This window comes from Diutina rugosa (assembly GCF_008704595.1).
Source record: "Diutina rugosa strain CBS 613 chromosome Unknown scaffold1_size794362, whole genome shotgun sequence".
Taxonomy (NCBI): domain Eukaryota; kingdom Fungi; phylum Ascomycota; class Pichiomycetes; order Serinales; family Debaryomycetaceae; genus Diutina; species Diutina rugosa.
Window position 1 is genome coordinate 480,560 of NW_022995155.1, and position 24,129 is coordinate 504,688.

The 24,129-nt window shown below is 49.2% G+C and overlaps 10 protein-coding genes across 10 annotated transcripts; 4 read left to right on the forward strand and 6 right to left on the reverse strand. All coding sequences in view use genetic code 12, as the record gives it.

Annotated features, from left to right (window-relative positions):
• Nucleotides 1–37: 37 nt before the first annotated feature.
• Nucleotides 38–1,504, reverse strand: DIURU_003518 (uncharacterized protein; the record flags this gene model as incomplete). The annotated part of the gene is made up of 1 exon (XM_034156289.1): nucleotides 38–1,504. One exon carries the CDS (start codon nucleotides 1,502–1,504, stop codon nucleotides 38–40), a length of 1,467 nt encoding a protein of 488 aa, XP_034011771.1.
• An 873-nt stretch (nucleotides 1,505–2,377) lies between these two features.
• Nucleotides 2,378–3,385, reverse strand: PTC4 (type 2C protein phosphatase; the record flags this gene model as incomplete). The annotated part of the gene is made up of 1 exon (XM_034156290.1): nucleotides 2,378–3,385. One exon carries the CDS (start codon nucleotides 3,383–3,385, stop codon nucleotides 2,378–2,380), a length of 1,008 nt encoding a protein of 335 aa, XP_034011772.1.
• Nucleotides 3,386–3,891: 506 nt separating this feature from the next.
• Nucleotides 3,892–4,893, forward strand: DIURU_003520 (uncharacterized protein; the record flags this gene model as incomplete). The annotated part of the gene is made up of 1 exon (XM_034156292.1): nucleotides 3,892–4,893. The coding sequence occupies one exon, from the start codon at nucleotides 3,892–3,894 to the stop codon at nucleotides 4,891–4,893; it is 1,002 nt and encodes a 333-aa protein (XP_034011773.1).
• A 758-nt stretch (nucleotides 4,894–5,651) lies between these two features.
• On the reverse strand, nucleotides 5,652–7,586 carry DIURU_003521 (uncharacterized protein; the record flags this gene model as incomplete). The annotated part of the gene is made up of 1 exon (XM_034156293.1): nucleotides 5,652–7,586. The coding sequence occupies one exon, from the start codon at nucleotides 7,584–7,586 to the stop codon at nucleotides 5,652–5,654; it is 1,935 nt and encodes a 644-aa protein (XP_034011774.1).
• A 1,185-nt stretch (nucleotides 7,587–8,771) lies between these two features.
• On the reverse strand, nucleotides 8,772–10,049 carry ANP1 (Anp1p; the record flags this gene model as incomplete). The annotated part of the gene is made up of 1 exon (XM_034156294.1): nucleotides 8,772–10,049. The coding sequence occupies one exon, from the start codon at nucleotides 10,047–10,049 to the stop codon at nucleotides 8,772–8,774; it is 1,278 nt and encodes a 425-aa protein (XP_034011775.1).
• Nucleotides 10,050–11,974: 1,925 nt separating this feature from the next.
• On the reverse strand, nucleotides 11,975–14,467 carry EFT2 (elongation factor 2; the record flags this gene model as incomplete). Its single annotated transcript, XM_034156295.1, has 1 exon — nucleotides 11,975–14,467. One exon carries the CDS (start codon nucleotides 14,465–14,467, stop codon nucleotides 11,975–11,977), a length of 2,493 nt encoding a protein of 830 aa, XP_034011776.1.
• Nucleotides 14,468–15,622: 1,155 nt separating this feature from the next.
• Nucleotides 15,623–16,306, forward strand: ADE8 (phosphoribosylglycinamide formyltransferase; the record flags this gene model as incomplete). Its single annotated transcript, XM_034156296.1, has 1 exon — nucleotides 15,623–16,306. The coding sequence occupies one exon, from the start codon at nucleotides 15,623–15,625 to the stop codon at nucleotides 16,304–16,306; it is 684 nt and encodes a 227-aa protein (XP_034011777.1).
• A 38-nt stretch (nucleotides 16,307–16,344) lies between these two features.
• On the reverse strand, nucleotides 16,345–17,442 carry IDH2 (isocitrate dehydrogenase (NAD(+)); the record flags this gene model as incomplete). Its single annotated transcript, XM_034156297.1, has 1 exon — nucleotides 16,345–17,442. The coding sequence occupies one exon, from the start codon at nucleotides 17,440–17,442 to the stop codon at nucleotides 16,345–16,347; it is 1,098 nt and encodes a 365-aa protein (XP_034011778.1).
• Nucleotides 17,443–18,502: 1,060 nt separating this feature from the next.
• Nucleotides 18,503–19,951, forward strand: SMP3 (glycosylphosphatidylinositol-alpha 1,2 mannosyltransferase; the record flags this gene model as incomplete). Its single annotated transcript, XM_034156298.1, has 1 exon — nucleotides 18,503–19,951. The coding sequence occupies one exon, from the start codon at nucleotides 18,503–18,505 to the stop codon at nucleotides 19,949–19,951; it is 1,449 nt and encodes a 482-aa protein (XP_034011779.1).
• Nucleotides 19,952–20,377: 426 nt separating this feature from the next.
• On the forward strand, nucleotides 20,378–22,816 carry APL4 (Apl4p; the record flags this gene model as incomplete). The annotated part of the gene is made up of 1 exon (XM_034156299.1): nucleotides 20,378–22,816. The coding sequence occupies one exon, from the start codon at nucleotides 20,378–20,380 to the stop codon at nucleotides 22,814–22,816; it is 2,439 nt and encodes an 812-aa protein (XP_034011780.1).
• Between the last annotated feature and the right edge of the window lie 1,313 nt (nucleotides 22,817–24,129).

Here is a 24,129-nt window from a genome sequence, read left to right on the forward strand (position 1 = left end):
AAAAAGGTGGTGGTATGCAATAAATCTATAAAGGGACCTAATCGACCAAATCGTCTAAACTGCGTAGGTTTTCTCTCGTCAACGGCGTAAGCGCGTTTGAGGTGTTTTCCTTATTGTCTTCTTCAGTGTACGGGGTCAGCACTGAAATCACTTGAGGTTTGATACCCAAGCGTGCCAACATGGTGTTGTTGCCGTCCTTCAAGAAAGACTGCGGCAACGGCTTGAGCATACTCAGCCCCAGATAAAGTGCTGAGTCGCCCAATGACCGAGGTATCAGCATATTCTGGTTCGTTTCGCGGGTAGGTAACAGGGAAATCAGCAGCAGGTTGTTTGCGGTGGACGTTTTCGGTTTGCGGGTCTTATGCTGTGTTTTTTGCACAGTGGTGGTATCATTTTTGTAATGTTGAACGTCTTCAGTGATGTTCTTCGCCAGCGAGAATGCCAGCATTAAATAGGGCATCTCCTCAGTGATCGAGGTTCGGTAAAGCTCTTGCAGCAGCGTCAGCTCGGGGCGAGGGAACTTTTTCGTGGGTGACTTGGTAATCGAACGAACAAGAGGCGCCGATTGCGATATCAGCAGGGTGTATAACAGGTTATACTCCGAGGCCAAGTCATCCTCGAACATGGTGGTTTGATGCAGGGGCGGGGAGATGGGTTTATCGTAGTTGTTCGGGTCGTGGATATCGTACGGGTCATGAGGAAACTCCTTTTCGGCGAAATAGGGCTGCGGTTCGTCGTCGCCAACATGACTATTGTCGCTTGGCTTACCCAAGTCGACGTAGTCTTTGTACTCGTGGGGTACAACTGCCAGCTGTTGTTGGCGTTCCGCAAGCTTTTCTGACTTAAATGTCTCGAACATCAGTTCCATATCGGATATCACCGCAAGACATTCGTATTTGCCTTCGGTGTCATCCTCTTCGATCGCTTCATTGAGTTGTTTGATTAGCAGCCCCAATAATTGCTTATACTGCGCCAGCACATCGGGCTCGGCAATCTCGTCCAACTCCTTTCCTATTAATATGAGCTTAGCCTTTGAGTAAGCGACGGTGGTACGTTCTTGGACTTCATTTTTGGTTCGGATCGACCGAAGCACCAACAGAGTGAGTAAGGTCCCCAGATCACTGATGTACTCGATTGGAGTTAAAGTGCGGGATATCTTGGTGAGGTTGTCGATGTCAATGCCAATATAGTAGAGCTTCGTCTGGTGGTCTTTACACGCATCCATGACTCGCTCGGCGATGCTCTGATTAAATGAGTGGACATCTTTACCCTCATCGCCGAAATGTCGATCCAGGTTGTAATCCATCAGCATGAACTCCCAGGTACGAAACAGGGCATTGATCTTCTCCAATTGTTTGAGGATAGCCACACCCTGATTGCATAACTTCGAAATGCGGCGCTCAGCGAGCCCGCTGATGAAGTCGGTAAGGTTTGCCGACAGTTCCTTAGTGGTGAATAAGTCGGGGTCTTGCATTAGCAGGATCACTGGATCGTTCCATGACATGGTAAGCAATATGTATGAGATTCAACCAGACACCTTATGGAGGTTAGGGGTTGTATGATGGTGAGGGCGGATGCCAATCAATTGGGTATATGAGGGGCTCGGAGATAGACCGGTCAACGGCAAGCTCTGAGATTAGGTAAATGCACAATGCAATTCCAAAACGACACCTATCAAAGGCACGGTATGACTTCCACACACAAGACGTCGGCCAATGCTCGGGATGCTTTCTGTCGCAAACCGCTAACGATGTAGGTAAGTTGTAAACAACGAAAAGTGAGGATCGTTGGCGTGCAGGTAGTCAACCTGTGTGCGCTTTCTGGCAATTATCGCCGACAAAAATAAGTTGCAAAGGCGAGTGAAGAGGCAGTTGGATTTCACGGTAGTTGAAGAAGGCTTTAGTACTTGGAGTGAATGTATACAGTTGGTGGGGGTCATGGTGGTTGCCATGAAGTTTAAAGTGAGCTGACCTCGACCTCGTTTTGTTAGCCGTAGATAGGGGTGGGGTTGCTGGCAAAGAAAAAGTGGGCTCACACGATACGTCGATTATGTAAGCTCGATTTCCAGCAATAAATTGAAAGAAAAGCGTGATTAGTACCGGGATATTTCGAGATTCGACCAAAATCATACGGAATTAAGGTTTGAAGTTTAATTGACTTTGCTTAATGGAGAAGGCTTATATGGGGATATGCGGTTTGAAAGTGTAGCTGGAGAAACGTGATATTGTCATGGCTAGTCTAGTTCAAAGTCTAGTTGGCGTTTAAAGACAGGGTCTAGTACGGGCGTTAGTGGCAAAGAGATAAAAGGAATGGTATTAAGGCCGCCGCCAAGTCTAGTCGCTGGTGTCAGTGAATGTAGGCATCATCATAATCTTCATCATTTGCGAAGGCCTCGGGCCCGCTCCACTCGGTGGCTGATCATGTGTTGCCAATCTTCCATCGTCTGGTTGGGGTGGATGGCAATGATGATCAACGTCATGTTGTCGAAGCCAACGCCAGTATACAGATTGGCTTTAGTTAACAGCTCGTGTAGGACGTGCTCGGTAATCTTTTGGAGCAGCCAGCCGACGGCAATCTTGTGGCGAATCAATCGGATCAAATCCAGGTTTTTGAAGCAATCCCAAATACCGTCACAAGCGACAACAATGAATTCGGGAGGCGCGCCGTGGGCATCGATGTCGTAGACAAGGAAGTCGGGCTCCGCTGTGACCATGAAAAGCTCAGGAGGGAGCTCGACTTTACCTTTGTGGAAATATCGCCTGTTTTGGATAATATATTTGTTTTGGGTGGAATCGAGCCACGGGTGTTTGAAGTGGAAGTCGCCAAACGCCCGTGAAAGGGCAAGGATCTCGTTTATTCGCGAGTTGGCAATGTAACCATTAGCATTCTCAATGCGGACAAGCTCGCCCATCACCGTGGGCTTATGATCAAACAGTAGTGTCTTGGCGGTGCCGTTAATAGAGCACACGGCTCGGGAATCACCGGTGTTAGCGACGATAATTTTCTTATTGTAGACGATGACGACAATGGCGGTGGAGCCGACGTTCTCGTAGCGGCCGTGCTTGTGGATCTGGGCGTCAATGCGGAGAAACAGGTCCCGGGTGATATCGATCACCTGTTTTTGGGACATGGAAGGGTGGTGGTTCAATTGGCGAAACAATAGCAGCGTCAACTTTTCACTGACGATCTCGGCCACCAGTTTGCCTCCGTGGCCATCGAAAACCCCGAAGATGGCCACCAGTTCTTCCTCGTTGATCTTGACGCTGTGGGCGTCCTCCATCGTCATCCGGTACCCTTGCATTGCCCCCACTGCATACGATACTCGCGAGTGGGAGCCGCCCTCGATCAGCTTATCTTCAATCGGGTGGGAAAGAAGATGGCCCATGGCACTACAGTCGGTGGTAACTTTGTCAAAAGCGGGCTTCGGTTAGACACTGAGGGTGCGACGCTGTTTGGGGAACGGTAGTGCGAGTCAGTGGTTAGCGGCCGAGTCTAGAACGGAAAACACTGGCAGAGGGGTGAGGGACGAGTCAAACGTGGTCTATTAGGGGCAGTGGTGGCACGATATTTTCATTATCAATAACACAGTGATAGCAATTGAAAGCCCCACGAAAATGGAAAATGTGGAATTGTCTGAAGGTGAAATGATGATGAGCGCATTCCGATGATCCGGTCTATGGTGTGCCTCCCGCTAACGGCGTGACTAAAATCTCTACGTGCCGTGTCCCATTTGTCATTGGCCAGAGGCTCGCTGGCAGCCGTACCACAAAAAGCTGAACTTTGTCAGGTTCCTTCCGGGTGACTCCAACCCCTCCCCGACACCCAATGACGTCATCGAGATAAACCCCAGAAAATCGTGAGCAGTGCCTAATCTGTTGCCTTTACCAAAAAATGCAAGTGCCCGTGGTCGACGCCGACAACTGTGTTGTCAACGACAAGAAGTACCAGCCGCCGCTGACGTTCCCCATTGGTCCGTTCACCCGGTACGAGCACAACCCGATCTTGGTCCCCGACCAAAACCGCGAGTTCGAAAGCGGCTACCTATACAATGCCACCGCCATTGTCGTCGACGACAGGGTGTGGTTATTGTATCGAGCACAATCAACCAATAAAACGTCGAGTGTCGGCCTCGCATGGCTGTCAGATGGGGTAACCTTCACCAAGTACCCTAAGCCGATCATCTATCCTACGGAGCCGTGGGAGGCAAAAGGGGGCTGTGAGGATCCCCGGATCGTGTTTGACTACGAAAACAAACGCTTTGTCGTCACCTATACGGGCTACGATAGTAAAACTGCTCGGTTGTGTGTGGCATACTCCAAAGATTTGCTCAATTGGACTAAGCTTCCCCCCTTTGTCAAGCCAAGCAAAGATGGTGAGCAAGGGTCGGAATGGCTGAAACTGGGGGCGATCTTCAACGAGAAAGTCAATGGCAGGTACTGGATGGTGTATGGCGAAGGCAATCACAAGTTGGCTTACTCAGAGGATATGATCAACTGGACAATGGCGGGTCTGTTCTCCAATCCTGAGGTGTTTACTGTACCGAGGTTCCCCTATGAGTCACGGTTAATTGAGCCTGGTCCCGCTCCCATTAAGCTTACAACGGGACAATGGGCATTCTTGTATAATGCTCTGACTAATGGTGACGATCAGCTAGGACTTGAACCTACCACATACACACTTAGTCAGATGCTCGTTGATTTGCCAGCAATTGAACAAGGTCCTGTTGCCAGACTTGAACGTCCGTTCATGCGTCCAGAGTCGGATAATGAAAAGAATGGTCAGGTGGACAAAGTGGTATTCTGTGAAGGCGTGGTACAATTTCATGGCAAATGGTTCTTATATTACGGCCAGGGCGACTCCGAGTTGGGTGTAGCCTTTGCCGACGTGGTTTAGATATCTTAAAATTATGAAAGTACATGGTTTTGTCTGTTTTCATGTACTTTGATCTGTATTTGGTCTCAAACTTAGTCTACCAGCACCGTACGTCGTAGGGTGCACAGAGCAATCAATAAAAGTTCTACAAACTTGGTTACCTGTGAGGGAACTTAGTAACACAAACCGTCCTCACAGAACATTTTTCAAATGCCACCACAGCGTAACATTCCGTGGCGAGTCACGGAGTGCCATCGAAACAATTTTAGTTTAATTTTCTCCATTGAGTTAGTCCATGCCTATGAATCAAGGTGATATTATCCCAAATGTACGTATGTCTAGTGGTCGAATTGCTTTGTATCGTAGCTAGTTGAGATAGCATAGCAGCGTATGCTAAATTTGACGAACTATCATGAAAAGCGGCCTAAAGAATATTGACAGTGATCATCATACGCAAGACTGTGAAAGACATATCTCACAAATCTAGTTCGGCTGTGTCTACCGCAACGACGGTAGATTAAGTTAGATCTCGAAAAACCTTCGTAAAAAAATTGTTTACGAGAGTTGAGAAATGTCGTGCGGTTTGGTTACTAAGTTTTGAAAAGTAAATCATTATTCACGTAACGGTATCAGGATTAAATACTTAAGATCAACGGGCACTCGAGAAGGAGCGATCGCAAAGACCACGGCGGCCCTCACCATCACTACCTAGAGGATGGCGAGGCACCATCCTCCGAGATGAGAACCCGCGACAAGCTCGAAATTAGGCTCTAACCTCCTTACAAGAAGAGAGGAGCAGCGCAAGCAAGAGCAATCAAGCCCTTGGCAACCGACAAGCCGGAGGCAGCACCTTCGTAGCCAGTGATCACGGGCGAAGTGGGCTTAGATTCAACGGTTTGCGATTGCAACGAAGTAGGAGCAGCAGGGGCGGGAGCAGGGCCTTCCACTTGAGGACCTTTAGTGGTAAGAGGAGCAGGTCTTTCTTCGCCAGCCAAAGTAGTTTGTTCACCTTGTTGTTGAGGTTGCTTTTGAGGCTTTTCACCTTGAGGTTGAGGTTGTTGTTCAGGGGCAGCGGTGACGGTGGTAGTGATCACTTGAGGGTGAGCACCTTCAGGGATGGGGGCGCCGTTGGTGGGGGCCGGTTGACAAGCTTCACCGTTGCAGTACACAGTGGTGGTGATCACTTGAGGGTGTTGGCCTTCAGGTGCAGCTTCAGGAGCACCGTGGGTAGGAGCAGGGGCGGCTTGAGTGGGAGCAGGAGCAGCTCCAGTGGGAGCAGGGTTAGCGGCGACGTAGGTGGTGTGGCCAGCAGGGGGCTTTTCACCCGAGCTGAGGGTGGTGACGTAAACGGGGACGGTCGAAGTCAAAGTGATGATTTGGTTACCGGATTGGGTAACTTGGGTTTGAGTTTCACAAGGAACGACCGAGGTTTCGCATTGGTTGTTGTGGCACACAGTGACGGTGATGGTTTTTTGACCCTGGGTGGGGTGTTCGAATTGGTCGACGGGGTGGTAGTCAGTCACTTGAGCGTTGTTTTCCTGCTTGGTGTTGGTAGGAGTAGCAACGACTTCGGTTTGGTGGCACTTGTTGTTGTAGCACACGGTTTCAGTGACAATGACTTGCGAAGGCACGGGGCACCAGGTGATCACTTCGACAACTTGGGGCTTTTGGCTCTTGTAGATGGTGGTGGTAACAACACCTTCAGTGGCAGGCACCTTCTTCGAGCAACCGCATTGTTCGTCGTAAGTTTCAATGATCACGGTTTCTTGAGCACACCATTCGGTAGTGGTGATGGTCTTACCTTGTTCGTCGGTGGTGGTGACGGGGCCTTGGGTCTGCTTTTGGGTGGTGGTGTGGCACTTGTTGTCGTCACACTTGATGATGGTTTCGGTCTTGGTGTGGATCTGGGTAGTGGTGATGGTTTCAATAGGTTCTTCCGAGCCTTCAGTGGCTTCAGCAGAGCCGGTGGCAGAACCTTCACCAGATTTGGTGGCTTCAGCGGAACCAGTGGCCGAACCTTCAGTGGCTTCGGCAGAGCCGGTGGCAGAACCTTCACCAGATTCGGTGGCTTCAGCAGAGCCAGTAGCAGAACCTTCAGTGGCTTCAGCAGAGCCGGTAGCGGAACCTTCGTCAGAGCCAGTAGCGGAAGCTTCGTCGGAACCAGTGGCCGAAGCTTTGTCGGAAGCATCAGTAGAAGTGGGTTCTTCAGAAGACGACGATTCAACAGCGGGAGGGAATTCAAAGTCGTTAATAGAGTCATCGGGAACTTCTTCACCGTCTTCAGTTTGGACTTCGTTGGTGATGAAGTCGTCGATTTCGTCTCTCTTGATGAGGTACTCTTCCTTGAACAATCTCTTTCTCAACAGCAAGGTCGAATTGGCATCGGGGGTCTTTTCCTTGTGGACGTGGAAGAAACCAGTCAACTTCTTGTTGACGATTTGCGCCATGGGGAGGTTGATGATACGACCTTCATTTCTGATGTCGTTCCAGTACTTGTCATCACCCTTCCAGTAGTAGGCGTCGACCAAGTATTCTTCGGGCGAAGTGTACTTGAAGTTGACGGGCAAATCGTCAGGGATGGGCCAAGGGCAGACCCCGGTTTCCGAGTCGACAGATTCAGCGAGGACTTTGCCCTTGAAGATACATTGGACGTTAGCCGAGGCAGCGGTGGCCGCCAAAGTAGCGACGGCGATAAGCGATTGAACGTTGACCATGGCGCAGTACCGAGACCATGATCTGAGGGCAATGGCGATTTATAAACCTTTGCGTCTGCAAGCGCGCTTCCCTTAGAACTAATTTTCATATATTTTTGCAACCGTCGATGTATACACGTTGGAGCCCGCAGGTTGCATTGACCTACCTCGCGCATATAGCGACATTTTCAGGATTGCATTTCTAAAAAGGAAAAAATATTCTCATTGATGGCGTCGGAGTCAAAGAGCGTGTTCAGGAGAAAGGGTGGGAAAGGCAAGGGGTACCGTTCGATTGTCTTAAAGCCGGAGAATGGGGCAATAATGCGATGAACAGCAGCAAGCGTCCCCGTCATGAGACACTACTACCTCTATCGTTTCATGAAACATAACCTCAAACATAGGGCGCGCCACTACGGCATCGCCTTAATATCAGGCAGCACTTTAGGCGTTTTAATCCGATGACTTCGTATTGCGACACGGTGTCGGGGCTGAAGGCAACTCCCTCACCCTTAGTCATGATAACAATGAAACACGTTCGTAGATTACGTCGTGTTGCGGTCGTATCTATCGTAAACGGCAGCCTCAAGCCCGTGGCCTTGGTGAGGCCTTCAAAAGCATTGGACAGGGACGTGTCGCAAAAAATATTTTCAAAATTTGTATTGGGCAAATATAGCCGTGGTTGTCAACAGCTACTATTTACCTTGGAAACGTGGTTGCAGGCCACTATAGATGAAGATCGCCCCATGTTTCCGACAAACGGCATTTTCCAACACCCAACACCAGACATATTTAGCCCAACAACTACAAATATTTAGACGAACCATCAGACACAACTGCGCCATTTTTGATATTGATTCCCCATCGTCGTCTTTGTGATGGCTACGTTCTCAATCGCCGAGACGCCCGCTGTTGCCCTCTCTCACCTCTGCCAATTTCACAACGCGCTCTTATCTAATATCTAAACGCAGTGCAGTAGGAAAGGAGTTCCCCGAGAGATTCTCCCTGTGGCATGGACGCCTTCCTGTGCGACAGGCACGGGATGTATTCCAGAGAACAATAAGCCCCTATGCAACGGAAGAGAAGGTATACGCGATAACCACTAGGTAAGCGGCATTGGGAGATTTTTGTGTTTACCGTCTAGAGGGCGATGCGATATTATTCGATTACTATACAGAAAATAATACTAACAGCAGAGACGAGCGCCGATCACGGATTGAAGTCAGCAAGCTTCTGCTCAGGCTGAGCCACCGGGTCGATTTCCCAATCGTCCACCCCCAGCCAGTCGACGTGGACCTTGCGCACATTCAGCATATCGGTGTTCTTCAAAAACTTCGCCCTCTCGTTCTGCCAGCGGCTCAGGACGTCGTCGAACGCCTTGTCCCACACCTTATCATATACCTTTTTGATCTTGGCCTCCTCGCGTTGCCTGACCTCTTCCTGCGCCATCCATTCCATGTGCTTCAAGTCATCATTCAGTGGTTCATAGATGTGCCAGATCACGTAGTGAGGGAGCCCCACCACCAGGTAGTCCATGCGACGACACATTTTGCCGAACGCCTCGGTTTCGGCGTGGTTCATAAACGCAAACGCCGGGAAATGGGCCCCCAGCCGGAACACTTTCGCCTTAGACATGATCGACACCCCACCAATACCATCCAACTCCATCTCCACGTTAGGGTCGCCGTAGGGATCGCGCAAGTAGGCCAAGTGAGGGCGCCACGTCTGGAGTTCTACGTACCCTTCGACAATCACCGCATCCTCGTCCAACGTCTCCGCTAACTGTAAGCCGCCATCCAGCTCCTGCCACAGGTTGAGATCGTAGGGCTGCATCAGCCCCAAGAACGACGGAAGGGGACGCCATACGTTTGGGACGATCACATCCTTGTCGTGGGACATTAAATCTTCTAAAATTGTTGCCGGCATCGTCTCCACATCAACATCTCTCCAGTGGACGTGAGAGTGGTAGGGTTTAAGCGCACTCAGCAACAACCAGTTACGAGCTCTCCCCATCAACATTCTCCGAGGGCCTTGAGCTTTGTACGAGTGACGGTCAGAGAACAGCTGCGACACCACCTGGTTAAAGTTCTTGTAGAAAATCTCCATCAGCCCGTACTCCTCTCTCACTTCCATCAACTTTTCAGTCAACACCGCGACGGTGTCATCCAGGGTATCGGAGATGAGGAAGGCCAAGTCAATCAAATGGTGGGGGTAGGTCATGTTGGCCATGTGGTCAAAGAACATCCCCAAGTGGGCCAGGGCGTCCCGTAACGGCACGAGGAAAAGAATACGTTCGTCATTCTCCCAGCCATGGCCGCTGCCTTGGTATTCGCCAAGGTCATAATACTCAACCTTGTCGAGGTGAGAAAAGTCGGGGGTATATAGCCCACGGTTCAGAAAAAACCAGTACTTCAATAGAAGGAGCACCAGGGCCACACTTAGTAGCAAGCCGCCGCTGGCGACGTGTTTGGGACCGACGTTAACCATGGGAGTTTGGTGTCACCTAGATCAAAAGCGTGTTCGCACCACCGATGAGAAAAAAATGCCAGGGGTTGAAAACGCCAGCCGTAGGACTCGAACGCTATTGGGATACAGGATTGCCGTTCTGGGGAGGTCACGTCAACAGCATATTTTGGGGAATTGACGACGACCTCGTTTGGTCTAGCAAACGAGAGGCTTGGCTTGCTTTGGCGGGGACTTTCATTCCGCCTACCTCCGACGGCAACGGCGTTGGCCCCACTACAATAGAGTGCGATACATCGAAAAATCTTAACAAACAATACGCCACTAAAGATCCATGGTTGCTGTATAATATCCTCGCTGAAACACTTGGTCTTTTGTGGCTTGAAATTGAGCCTTTACACCGCCCTGCTGAAATTAAGTGGAGAATGTTGTCAGGTTGCTTTGTGTTCCACATGAAAGTTTCATGGCAGCCACAGGATGAGAGTCTGGCGTAAATCACGAGTTACGGTGATGACACCATGAGGATTCTTTGTTCAGGTGCTTAGCCGGCGATGCGTGTTCAACCCCTGAATGTAGGACCGGACAATAAACAATACAAGGGAATAATATTGGTTGATCTCCTCTAGGAGCATTTGGGAACGAGATTGACTAGTGCACTAAAAAGCATTAATTCCGCATATTACAAATCTAAGAACGCATCGTATTGGCAACGATGTTCGTGAACTGCTGCCTGTAGGTCTTCACTGAAGGGTTCGACTTACTCAGAGATTATTTTTTTAATGCACCTAGCAGCGGAATTTCTCCCTGAGACGACATTTCCTCATGTCCCTGTATGGTGCAAGCATTATGTGCAGTAACACCTACATCTCAAAAGCACGATTGAAAAATTACCGACACGTAAAGAAACATTTGGGCATCTAGACCGACGATCATCATAAACCGTTGTATATTAGGTTGGTCTACGCTCCAGTTGTATATCCCTACTCAATTGTGTTGACTAAATGCTAGCTCTAATTGTTTACGACCTCAACAATGCCGATACCCCGCCACAAACACAATGAATTGTAGCATTGTTGACGATCTCAATGACAACGCCTGGGTTTGTGTATCCCTCATCAATCAAGCGTATGTTTGGCTGCTATGCCAGCTGGGATTCGATGGCCGCAAACTCCGTCCAACAATGTAGGCGCTTGGCTTAAATCAGACACAAAAAGCTTGAGATACATCGGAGATGTGACATAACTTAAACTTTAACCCCCTCGCCTCATCTCCTTGGTGCCAATCTCAGTTCCGTGGAATGCACGCCCTCGGACGAAAACAAAATGCACATCTGGCTTGCGCCGGAATAAACGGGAACAAACACGTTGGTGCTGCAAATGTCCTGTGTCAAATGCTCGAAAGTCACACAATTTTTATGCGCCGCCCTGTACCTAGTTTCGTAGTTCAGGTAGTTATCGCGCCACTCTTTGTGACCGGGGAATCCTCTATCTAACTATGCAAGCACAATAATCCTTACAGCCAATAGCTGTCAACAACGAAAAATAGTAGGGCATTACACCGGACATTTTCGAGCTGAGGTGTGGTGGAACGGTGACATTACCCGTGGGTCCGAACGGCTTACTCTTGAAACTAAACTTGACTAATCTTTAGGTCCAATCGCGCCGTACGACTCCGGCGACGTTACATCGGAGACATGGTGAGCACTAAGTCCTTGGCGCATCTGTCAACGCCATCAACACTGAATCGTCTTGGCAAGACACCGCTGGCTTCGATGGCATCCCGGCAACACCGTCAAGATATTCCGCCTTAGGTGGCTTGGCGAACACTCTACTAGTGATGGACCAAGCTCTGTAACATAAGAAATGTTTACTGTGCGCTTAGCGCACAGTTTTAAACCTACGTAGTTTTAAAATTTCACACAATGTTCAGTATACACACTATTAACCAACTTACAACTTGTCGTAGTATTCGGTGTAGTCGGGCACACCTTCCTTCAAACCCTTTCTCTTTCTGGCGTCGGCAACGACGGCACCAGGCTTGGAGTTGGGGTCGGTAACGTTACCGTTCAAGACAGCCCAGTGGTCGAAGACCAATTGGGGGAAGGCTTGACCACCAGTGGCCTGTCTAAGTTCAGTGGTGAAACCGAACGATTCGTTGACAGGCAAGTAGGCCTTGACAGTGAACAAGGGAGTACCGGGTCTTTGTTCTTCCGAGATGACTTGACCTCTCTTCTTGTTCAAGACCGAGTAGATACCACCAATGGCGTTTTCGGGACATTGGATTTCAACCAAGAAGATGGGTTCTTGGATGGCGGGTTCGGCCAACAACATCGAAGCGAAAGTAACTCTTCTCATGGTAGGCATGATTTGACCAGCACCTCTGTGGATCGAGTCAGCGTGCAAGGTAACATCCAAGATGTTAATTCTCACCGATCTCAAGTGTTCCGACAAGATGGGACCTTCCTTGGAAGCCCATTGGAAACCAGACACAACCGAGTCCTTAATTTCGTTCAAGTATTGAACGGCCTTGGTTTGGTCAACAACAACGTTGGGACCAGTACCGTCGGGACCGAAACACCAGATCTTTCTGGCGTCAGTGACATCCCAGTCGTGCTTGTCAGCGATGACTCTAGCTCTGACCTTGAAATCAGCCTTGGGGTCAACAACACCCGATTCGATGTCTTGCGACAATTCTTCGCCCAAAGGTTGAGCCTTGACGTAGATACGGTTGTGCTTGTTGGGCGACTTCGACAAAGCGGTCATCGAGGATTCGCCTTCGACGGTTTCTCTGTACGAGACAACAGGGGGCGAGACCTTCAAGGGGATACCGGCGTGGTCGTTTTCCAAATCTTGCAAGCAAATTTCCAAGTGCAATTCACCAGTGCAGGCAACAATGTGTTGACCGGTTTCCGACATGTAAGTCAAGACACAAGGGTCAGACTTAGACAATCTCTTCAAACCTTCGACCAACTTGGGCAAGTCATTAGCGTTCTTGACTTCGACGGCGACTTGCACGACGGGCGACACCGAGAACTTCATGACCTTCATGTTGTAAGCGGCTTCGTTGGTGGTGATGGTACCAGACTTAAGCAAGAACTGGTCAATACCGACCAAACCGACAATGTTACCGGCGGGACAGTCGTCAATTTGTTCGACGAATCTACCCATCATCAACACGGTTCTTTGGATCGACTTCAAGAACAAGTCGTCCTTCTTACCGGGTTCGTAGTTAGGACCTTGGATTCTAACCTTCATACCCGACTTAACGGTACCAGCGAACACACGACCGAAAGCGTAGAATCTACCCTTGTCCGAAGTGGGCACCATCTTCGAGACGTACAACATAAGGTCACCCTTGGGGTCACAGTTCTTCATGGCAGTGCAGAAGGGGTCGTCAGCGGGACCTTCGTACATGGTTTCGGCTCTGTAGGCTTGAGCGGTAACGGGCGAGGGCAAGTGGATGACAATCATTTCCAAGAGAGCGTCAGCACAAGGCAAGAACTTTCTCATGACGACCTTCAACAAGGCCTTGCCTTCCAATTCCTTTTCTTCCGACTTCAAGTTGATTTCCAACTTTTCCAACAAGGTGGGGATTTCATCCTTCTTGAAGTTCATGATGGCGGCGAACAAACGGAAGATGGGGTCCAACACGAACATGTTGAAGGCTCTTTCCAAAGGCTTGCCATCGGCGTCCTTGTCCTTGTTGGTCCACTTCTTGGTCTTAGGGTTGAAGTACGAGTCACCCCACAATCTTTCCATCATCTTTTGTCTGTCGACACCGAACTTCTTCGAGTATCTGGTGGCGAATTGTCTGACGGTGAAAGCCCAACCGTGCAAACCGGAACCGAAAGCAACGGTACCTCTTTCAGGGAACACTTGGACGTCACCCAAGGCCTTGTCCGAGTAGGTGGAGATGATGACGTTCACCGATTCAACAGTTCTCGAGAACGATTGGTACAAGTCTTCCTTGGTGACTTGCAATTCCAACAAGGCTCTGTCGACCTTGTTAATGACCACGACGGGCTTAATTCTTTCACCCAAAGCTTGTCTCAACACGGTTTCGGTTTGCACACACACACCTTCAACACAGTCGACGACGACCAAAGCACCATCGGTGACTCTCAAAGCAGCAGTAACTTCCGACGAGAAGTCAACGTGACCGGGCGAGTCAATCAAGTTAATCAAGAACGAGTTACCGTCGGTCTTTTGCTTGATTTCCTTGACGTCATCGTCGTCCATCGACGAGTACAACGAGATGGCGGTCGACTTGATGGTAATACCTCTTTCCATTTCATCCTTTCTGGTGTCCATGTATCTGGCTTCACCGGCCTTAGCGGCAGAGATGATACCCGCCTTTTGAACCAAGGAGTCGGAAAGGGTAGACTTACCGTGATCGACGTGGGCAATGACCGACATGTTACGAACATTCGTAACCTTGTCCATCAAACCCCGGATCTGTTCAATCGTGAAAGCAACTAATCAAAGTTAGTAATCGTGATCGAGCCATCTTTTTAAGATTTTCTTGGTGACCGATGGCGGCAGTCTGAAGCCTCCAATAGATAATATCGTCCTGGAAACAACCCTGTGGTTGTCGAATCCAACAGAAACACCGCCAATCGCCTCAATCCCTTTGATTAATACATACCCATCTTGAAAGTTCGAGCTTGTGGTGAAGAGGAGAGGCGAAAATTTTTTTCTAGTAACGATGGCACGCCAGAGGGGTGCGAGGGCCTCGGTGCAGGACGTCGCTCCCTGCCCGATGAGGTGCAGGAAAAGTGTTACCCGGCAATGCCCTTAAGGCGGTAGCCAGTACAGCATGTTTGATGCTGGCTCGAAAAAGGCAGCCCCTAGTGGTCTACTTTTAAACTCAACCATTTACACCGGCGACACTTGTACTTTGCCATATGGATCGATCGCACCAAAAAAGGGAACTCGTGGCCTCCACATTGGCGAAGACTATATGCACGGCATATCATAGGGTCAATGACCAGACCACTACAAAGACTGAAAATTCCCGCTCAATGACTGAAAAGTAAGTGAACAGGGGTATCAATGAATCGATTTGTAGGAGACTTATTTGCCACTGTCAGCCTAGAAAGTCCTGGTCAGTGGCTTCACCGCAATCATTAGCTCGCATACCCCGCCGTCGCCACTTGGTGACCATTTCAGTACAGCGTAACCCCCTACGCACTTATATAATTCGACGTCATCAAAGCTGAGACAGATGCATCGAATGAGACATAGAAAATGACGGGTGGAGGAATTGACGGATATGTCAGGCGTCTAGTGCCCGCACCTAATTAAACTGGAAAAAAAAAAGTCAACGGTTAATTGTCACTATGTATGTTTAACATGGCTGTATGGTAGCGCCGTGCGACTCCCCCGGGAAGATAGTTATCAGTTAATGATAAAGCGTCCTCGACGCCCATAAACGACGACCCTACTCGCAAAGCAAATAAAAATTATTTGGGTGCAGTGGCAAAATCCACCAATTGTCATAGATACTAGTGACTGATTCTCTACACCGGCGGGCGGTACCGATTGTGCCTTATCTTCGCGTAAATTAGTTTGACTCGTCTTAATTTTCCGGAGGGCACCATGAACATCATCGTCCTTATTTCTGGCCTGGGGTCAAATCTTCAGGCGTTAATCGATGCCGAGCACCTGAAAAAGCTCAACGGGACCATCACCGACGTCATTCTGTCCCAGGCGGATGCTTACGGGCTCAAGCGGGCGGAAAAGGCGCTGATCCCGTCGCAAGTGCATCTGCTCAAAGAATACTACAAAGGGACGCCCAAGGAAGAAAAAGACAAACGCCAGCAGTTACGAAAGAAGTTCGATAAGGATCTCGCCGATATCATCATCGCCAAAAAGCCCGACTTGGTGGTGTGTGCTGGGTGGATGCTCATTTTGCTGCCCGCGATCTTGGACCCATTAAAAGCTGCCGGAATCACTATTATCAATCTCCATCCCGCTTTGCCTAATGCCTTTGACGGCACTCATGCGATTGAACGGGCGTGGAAGGCCGGCCAGGCGGGTGAGATCACTAAGGCCGGGGTGATGATACACTACGTGATTGCCGACGTCGATAAAGGCGAACCGATTGTAATTAAGGAGCTTGACTTACGAAAGGATGAGCTGTTAGACGACTACGAAGACCGGGTTCACAAGTTGGAGCACGTGGCGATCGTTGAGGGCACTAATAAGGTCTTGGATAAAATTGCGAAGGATAAGGCCACCGACGACGACTTGGCGAAGGCGGCGGAAAGAATTAAGATATAGGACACTAACATGGACGCGTCTATTGCATTATATACTCATTACAAGTTCTTGATAATTTCTTCGGTGAAGTGCTTGGTGGTGGCGGTACCCTTCAAGTCCCCGGTTCTGTTTTCGGGGCCAGAGGCGATGGTCTTAAGCACGGCCTTTTCGATACGGTCGGCGTCCGACAGCAAGTTCATGTGTCTCAACATCATGCACGACGACAACAACAAGGCGGTGGGGTTGGCGAGGCCCTTGCCGGCGATGTCGGGGGCGGAACCGTGGACGGCTTCAAAGATCGACACCTTGTTACCCATGTTACCCGAGGGGGTCAAACCGAGACCACCGATCAAGCCCGAGGCCAAGTCCGACATGATGTCACCGTACAAGTTGGGCATGACCATGACGATTTCGTTGTATTGGGTGGGGTCGGCGGTCATCTTAAGGGCGGTGTTGTCCAACAATTCGAAGTCCAACTTGACATCGGGGTATTCCTTGCCGATTTCTCTGGCGGTGTTGACGAACAACCCGTCGGAAAGCTTCATGATCGACGCCTTGTGCACCACCAACACGTGGGGCTTGCCGATTTGCTTAGCGTATTCAAAGGCGTATCTGATGACCTTTTCCGACGCGGGCTTGGTGATCAACTTGATCGATTGGACGACACCGGGGACGATGGTGTGTTCGATACCCGAGTACTCACCTTCGGTGTTTTCTCTGATCAACACGGTGTCGACGTTGTCGTAAGGGGTCTTGTAGCCGACAATCAGCTTACAGGGACGCACGTTGGCGAACAAGTTGAAGGTTCTTCTCAAGGTCAAGTTCATCGAGGTGTGGCCCTTACCGACGGGGGTGGCCAAGGGACCCTTGAGCGCCACCAAGTTCTTGTTGACGGAGTCGATGGCGGGCTGGGGCAAGGTGGTCTTGCCGTCAATCAAAAGAGGGGTGACGTCGACGGGTTCCCAGTCAATGGGCACTTGGGCCGCCGAGTACACCTGCTTGACGGCTTCGGCGATTTCGGGACCGATACCGTCACCTTCAATCAAAGTGACGGTGTACTTGCCGTTGGCACCTTTCGAACCAGTGAATTGCCCGGCAATGGCGTAGGATCTCGCCAAGCGGGGAGCAACAGCGACTCTGGAAACTTGTCTGAACATGGTGGTAAGAAACGTGGTGGGTCTCAGCAGAAAAAATTGCCTAGTTTTATGAGGGCCGCTGCTGTTCGGGATGAGAAGTTTGCCCGATGTGGCCCTGCACATAGCGCACAACCACAGTCGTCCGGGTGCCAGCGGCCAATGAAAATGCCGCTAGCCCTCGGAGTCGTAGACAGACAAACGACGGCTATGGACGCTGATCCAGATGACGATACCGTATGGGCTGGTCACGAGTGGTTTCTACCGTCCCCTCCGCCTTAGAAATTGCCATTTTCACTACAAAATTCTTACAATTCACCCGCTCCCCTCCTCGAAACCCGATTCCGACTTCGCCTATCCTTCGCATCGGTGCGGCTCAAGGCGATTGCTAGCCCCAATTATACTGGCCTAAACGGTGCCCCGCAACCACGAAAAGTAATGAAGATACTTCAAATGTCTTCTATAACCCTCTGCCAACATTGACTTTATTTTAAACTGCAGTTGACCCCATCAAATACAGCACTAAACCCTCTCCGTCTTCCCCTCCTCGGACCTCGAGTCCGACGCGCCTCCGAAGTCTGTGTGGACGCTGCCAAAATGCCGCAACCTGCGGTATATGCCATTAGGACATGAACCCATCGGGGTTGCAAAATGCCCGCCAAACCCCCAAACCTAGTTAACCGTCACGTGAGGCGTGTTTTCAATTACCCACACCACAGCACATTTTCCTCTCTGAAACATCTAACAAATTATTCATTTTTTCAAGTCATATAATTAGCTTGGTCTCACTTATTTCATCGCACCGCTTAGCGGCTACCACACAGCGCTTGCACCCCTCGGCATTTGCCAGAAGGCAGCATCGCATTCTCCGGCGCGGCTTTCCACGGACGATCCCGGAGCCCGGTGCTAATGACCTCAATTGCAATCAGCTGAATGACAACAGACTAAATCAAGATGGAAGCAGGATGGTCAACAGTTACTGCTACTTTAACAGAGTGACTACCGCTGGCTGCCGTCAGAAGCCGTTAGTTACCGCGTCGCCTCATCTCGGTCGCACTCGTTCGCTGGCAGCGCTCCCGTGTCCATGTTAGGGTGGAGAAGCGTGTACTTGGGGCTGGTGGCCCTTCGCTTCGTGTTTGGCTTAGCCGACTCCTACATCCACCCTGATGAACACTTCCAGCTGATGGAGGTGCTTACCCATCGTCTTCTCGGCTATAATTGGACCGAGGCGTGGGAGTTCACGTCGAAAGCGCGGTCGTTAATGCCGTTATACGCCGCCTACGGTCCCTTGGTATGGTTGAACCACTACATGGGATTGCTGCCCCTCCAATTGTGGTACCTCATCCGTCTCGGCCAGCTTGTGGTGCTGTGGATGATGATTGACTGGTGCATCCACCGTATGCTCCCCACCAAGCCCGAACGGGTCAAGGCGACGTTATTTGTGGCGACTCTGTACATAACATTGGCCCACCAGTCCCACTTGTTTCTGAATTGTTTGGAACTGGTGTTACTAATGGTAGCGGTGTTTATGATCGATGATATTCGGGGCAGCATGCACACCCACAAGTGGCGGATGAACGCGGCTCTCGCCGTGGTGGTTGCCGTCGGTTTGTTTACCCGAATTACGTTTCCAGCATTCCTTATCATCCCCGGTTGGTTCGTCTTGCAGTATTGGTGGAACTACCCTCCCATCGGGTTTGCTGCCATCATCGTGTTTGGCCTCACCTGCTTGGGACTTGTGGCAGGCGATAGTTACCTCTACGGCGAGCCCTGGACTGTGGCTCCGCTCAATAACCTTAAGTATAATGTCCTGGTCGACAATCTTGCTCAGCATGGCCTTCACCCTTACTGGACTCACATTGCTGTCAATTTACCGCAGTTATTAGGTCCCGGGATCATCTTTTTGTTTTGGGGCAAAGCCTATAAGCGTACGGTTCCGTTTTTGACAGTGGTGCTGGGGCTCGTATTCCTTTCAGTAGTGCCCCATCAAGAAGCCCGGTTCTTGATTCCCTTGGTTCCGGTGGCGTGCTGCTGCTTCAATCTTGATTTGGGTTGGGTCACTCCTTGGCTCATCAAATTATGGTACTTGTTTAACCTCGCGTTGGCGGTACTTATGGGTGTGTTCCATCAAGGCGGTGTGGTGCCGGCAGTGGACTATTTAAGGCAACAGCGACAAGTTGAGGAGCCCATCACTCAGCTATGGTGGCGTACATATTCTCCGCCGACGTGGATGTTAGCGGACACCTCAAATCAGTATCAATTTGTCAAGTCATCGGTTGCTGCTTCAAGCTCACAATTGGCGGTGGTCGATTGTATGGGCATGGACCCCGAAGAGTTTACCGATTACGTCAATAAGTACCCCAAACCGGTATACGTTGTGATGCCTCAAGCCTCTTTTGCCACCGTCGAATCCAGTTTGGAAGGTACTGTCAACAAGACGTGGTCATTCTGGTACCACTATGATCTTGATCATTTGGACTTTAGCGACACCAACACGTTGCATCCAGGGTTATCCATTTTTCATATCATCTAATATATCAAGCAGGCATCGAGCCTATCCCTACTTCATAATCATAAGCTTTTGAAGTCAATCATCTTGTGATTGAAAGTGCTAAATCTATCGTTATTATTTAGTCACTTCGAAGAAGGCTAGTAGGACTTCTTTTGCAGATTAATTCCAGTTTCCGGTACTTCGCCATCCCACAGCCGCACCGGTTGCACGAGGCGCGAATTTTTACTGGGCGCGGTACCGATGTCAAACTCGACACGTAAACCCCATCGGTAAAAATGTTAACCTGCCGAATCGGCCGGTGTCAATGTAACCTAGAGTGACGGTATCCTATGTGTGGTTACTTATCATTATATCTCTTGTTGTAACTTGAAATTTTTCGCGTCCACAGTCTCACCCCGCCCCTGCTTATTCAGTCAACGAATCGCTCGGTCGCGCTTACCACAAATCATGGGTCTGTTGAAGCTGTTCATCAAGGCGGTCCGCAAGTCGAAGACTATCGCCGACGAGCGGGCGGCCATCCAGAAGGAACTGGCAAAGATCCGGACACTGTTCCGGGACCCGCAACTCGACACCTCCACCCGTCGCACCAACATTGCCAAGCTCATGTATTTGTATATCTTGGGCGAAAAGACCCATTTCGGTCAAGTGGAATGTATCAAGTTGTTGGCGTCGCAACTGTTTGCTGACAAGCGGTTGGGTTACCTTGCTACCATGTTGATTTTGGACGAGAACCAGGAAGTGTTGACCCTTTTGACCAACTCACTTGACAACGACATGCAGCACCCCAATGCCTACATCGTGGGTCTCGCTCTTTGCTGCTTGGGTAACATTGCCCTGCCAGAGTTGGCCCGGGACCTTCACGCCAACGTTGAGGCTATTTTGGAGAAACTGACCAACGTCTACCTCAAAAAGAAGGCCGCCATCGTCGCCGCGAAACTTATAGAAAAGGAACCGGAACTCTGTGAATATTTCTTGCCTCGGGTAAGCTCACTCTTGTCTGATAAACTGCCAGGGGTGTTGTTGGGGGGCCTTGTGCTTGTCCAAGCCATCCACAATCATAGTGACGACGACGCTCACCGCCGGGAGCTTGCGGCGCAATTCCCCAAGATTGTTGGTCACCTTAAACGGGTGCTGGCACTGGGGTTCATGCCTGATTACGATGTCAGCGGTGTTCCTGACCCTTTCCTTCAGGTGACGCTCTTACAAACATTACGCGTCCTAGTCGTCAATCAAACTCAATATATGGATGACATCAACGATTTGCTCACCCAGGTGGCGTCAACGTTGGAACTGCTGCTGAAGAACCTGGCCCACGCCGTGTTGTACGAATGTGTCAAGACAATTTTCGCCATTGATCTGGATCCTGCACTCAAGATATTGGGGGTCAACTTATTGGGTAAGTTTTTGGCCACTCGTGATAACAATTGCCGCTATGTCGCTCTCGATACCTTGCTCACCGTCATCCATACCGAACCCCAAGCCGTTCAGCGTCATCGTCTGACTATCGTCGGCTGTTTGAGCGATGGCGATATCTCCATTCGTCGTCGTGCCCTAGAACTTACGTTCGCCATTCTCAACGAACAAAACATACGGGTGTTGGCTCGGGAGATCTTAGTATTCTTGGAAGAATGCACCGACTCCGAACTCTGTACTTACATTACATCACAACTTACCATTGCCGCCGCAAAGTTTGCCCCCAATGAGAAGTGGCACTTTGACACGCTCATTCGCATGCTCAAATTGGCAGGAAACAATGTCACCAGTGACATTTTATCACTGATTTTGGCATTGATCTTGCAATGCTCCGACGCGAAGCTCAAAGAATATGTGGTGGGAAAGATTTGGGCTACAGCGGTTGCCGATCCCAAACAATATGGTGTGGCAGTTGTGGCATTATGGACAATCGGTGAATATGCTGACTTAGTGATCGGTAAAACGGTTGGTAAGAGTGAAGATGAGGACAAGACCAAGTCGGTAGTGGTTTCGGAAAAGCTGATTGTTGACTTCTTCCATACTATCCTTACCAATCTGACATACTCAGAAACCGAGAAGACTCAGCTTGTTCTTTACATCCTCACTGCCGTGATTAAGTTGTCAGTCAAGTTCCGTGATCTGGCTCAGGTGGAAGAGTTACGGAGAATCCTCAACTCAAAGCAGCACGATGTCAACTTTGAGATACAACAGCGTGCTGTTGAGTACGAACAAGTGTTTGGCCAGCCAATGAATCTCAAGCAAGGGTTGTTGGCGAAGATGCCTGCTCCTCCAGTGAAGACGCGTGAGGCTGTTTCGCTTAATCAGACTGGACCTAAAAAGAATCGCCAGCTGATCGTGTCTCGTCCACTGGGCCCGACTACCACCGAAGATCTCTTGCTTGATTTAATTGACCACGGATCCACGCCCAACAACGCTCCTCAGGCAGTGCTGGCGGCACCTGTAACGCTGACGGACTTGTTAACGGACATCTTCGGTTCGACAACCATACTGCTGCCTCCTGTGCCTCCTAAGCCTGTTAACAAACCTGTGCCTGCTGCGCATTCGATTAATAATGATGTTGCTGCAATTCCCGCTTTCTCTAATGAAACTCTTCAGGTATCGTTTGTGCCGAGAAAGTTCGGTGGAGGTCAAGCTGACATTGACGCATTGGTACAACTAAATCCTACCACTTTGGACTCGGTCGGCAAGGTACAACTTCTCATTGCTGTGCCCAAATCTCAAAAACTTGTAATCTCCCTGACTCTGGGTGACAGGTTACCTATGCGCCAAACGCTCAAGTTGACGGGTAAAGAGGGGTCCAACGTGAAGTTGCGAGTAAAATTGAAGTACGAGGCTAATGGAGCCCCTCGTGAAAACCAATTTGACTTTGCTGGGTTTGGTAAGAATTTGTAGAAGAGATAACATAATAGATATACCAAAAGTACCACTTGATGTAACTGAAATAACCTAATACATTGTGTTTGACCGAATGATTCCTCGGCAGATTATGGCTAGCCATGAATTAGCCAAATCCAAATTGATTAAGAGATCATTGTCTGCACTGTCAACAGAAATAGCTAGAAGTGCGTTGATAGGTAATGCAGAGTGAAAAAGGTGGTCTTTGTTCATCTAGTGAGCATTGGAAGCGACCTACGGTTTTCATTGGCATAGTTATAAAGGGGTGTAACACTTTGACTAAGTATGTTTTGTGTGCAGGTGAATCTTAGAGGTGCACTACATGCAGGATGTTGGTGTACTGACTTAGACGAGAAACTCAAGTTGCCGTTGATCATAAATCAAAGGTAAGTCAACAATCCTATCATTGCCGTAACAGCAACATCGTTTACTATTGGCTGTATGGCTTACATGGGGTTCTATGGGGTGCCAAAATACCCGAAAAGTAACCATTTACCTTCACATAATGATCCTGCATATAATTGGAAAGTTTCAAGTCAAGCAAGACTACATAAGTGAATTCTAATGCAAATTTTATAATCCTCACGGTCAAAATATGTGTGTGATAGTGATTAGAAATGTTTCCGAGAGCAAAAAAAAGAATTGGAAAAGGAATTGAAAAACATTTTTCATTGTTTTTGTTTTTTTGGGAGAAGGGTATTTTGATAAAACGACCAGCTAGTTACGTGGTCCATTACATCTGGTGGTCATTGGAAGTTTCTTGCAACGTTTGGAGCAGAATAATCGAAGTGGAACACCTCGTCAATGTCCAATGTTTGTATGCAGACAATAAGACATGCAAGGTTTTAGTAGAGCAGGGGTGATTGACTCAAATCTGCTTGCACCACTGTGGTCTGTGAGTAAATCTCTTTTGTTTGACTAGTATTCCAAAGAAAAATACAACGACTGTCACAAACATTAGTATTGTCGATCTCTCACAAGTAAACGGTTGCGCAATCGTACCATATAGAGATTAGAATGCCGTAAACCACAATGTTGAGTCTGCGCTATACTAGACTTTTGGCCGGCACGATAAGACTTAAGTTGTATGATCTATTAATTAGCCTTCTTATTATTTGTGGGTTTATTCAAATGACGATTGACATAGCAGTAAAGAGAAATGTTGATATCCGTCAGACTCAAGTCTTCAGATCAGATTGTCCAAAGAGTCTCAATTAACTGATCCAGTTGACGAGTAAAGCTTAGGTTAGACAACTTGAAATAATCAATGGAGTGGCTCTACCATACGCAAAATCACTTCAATAATCCTG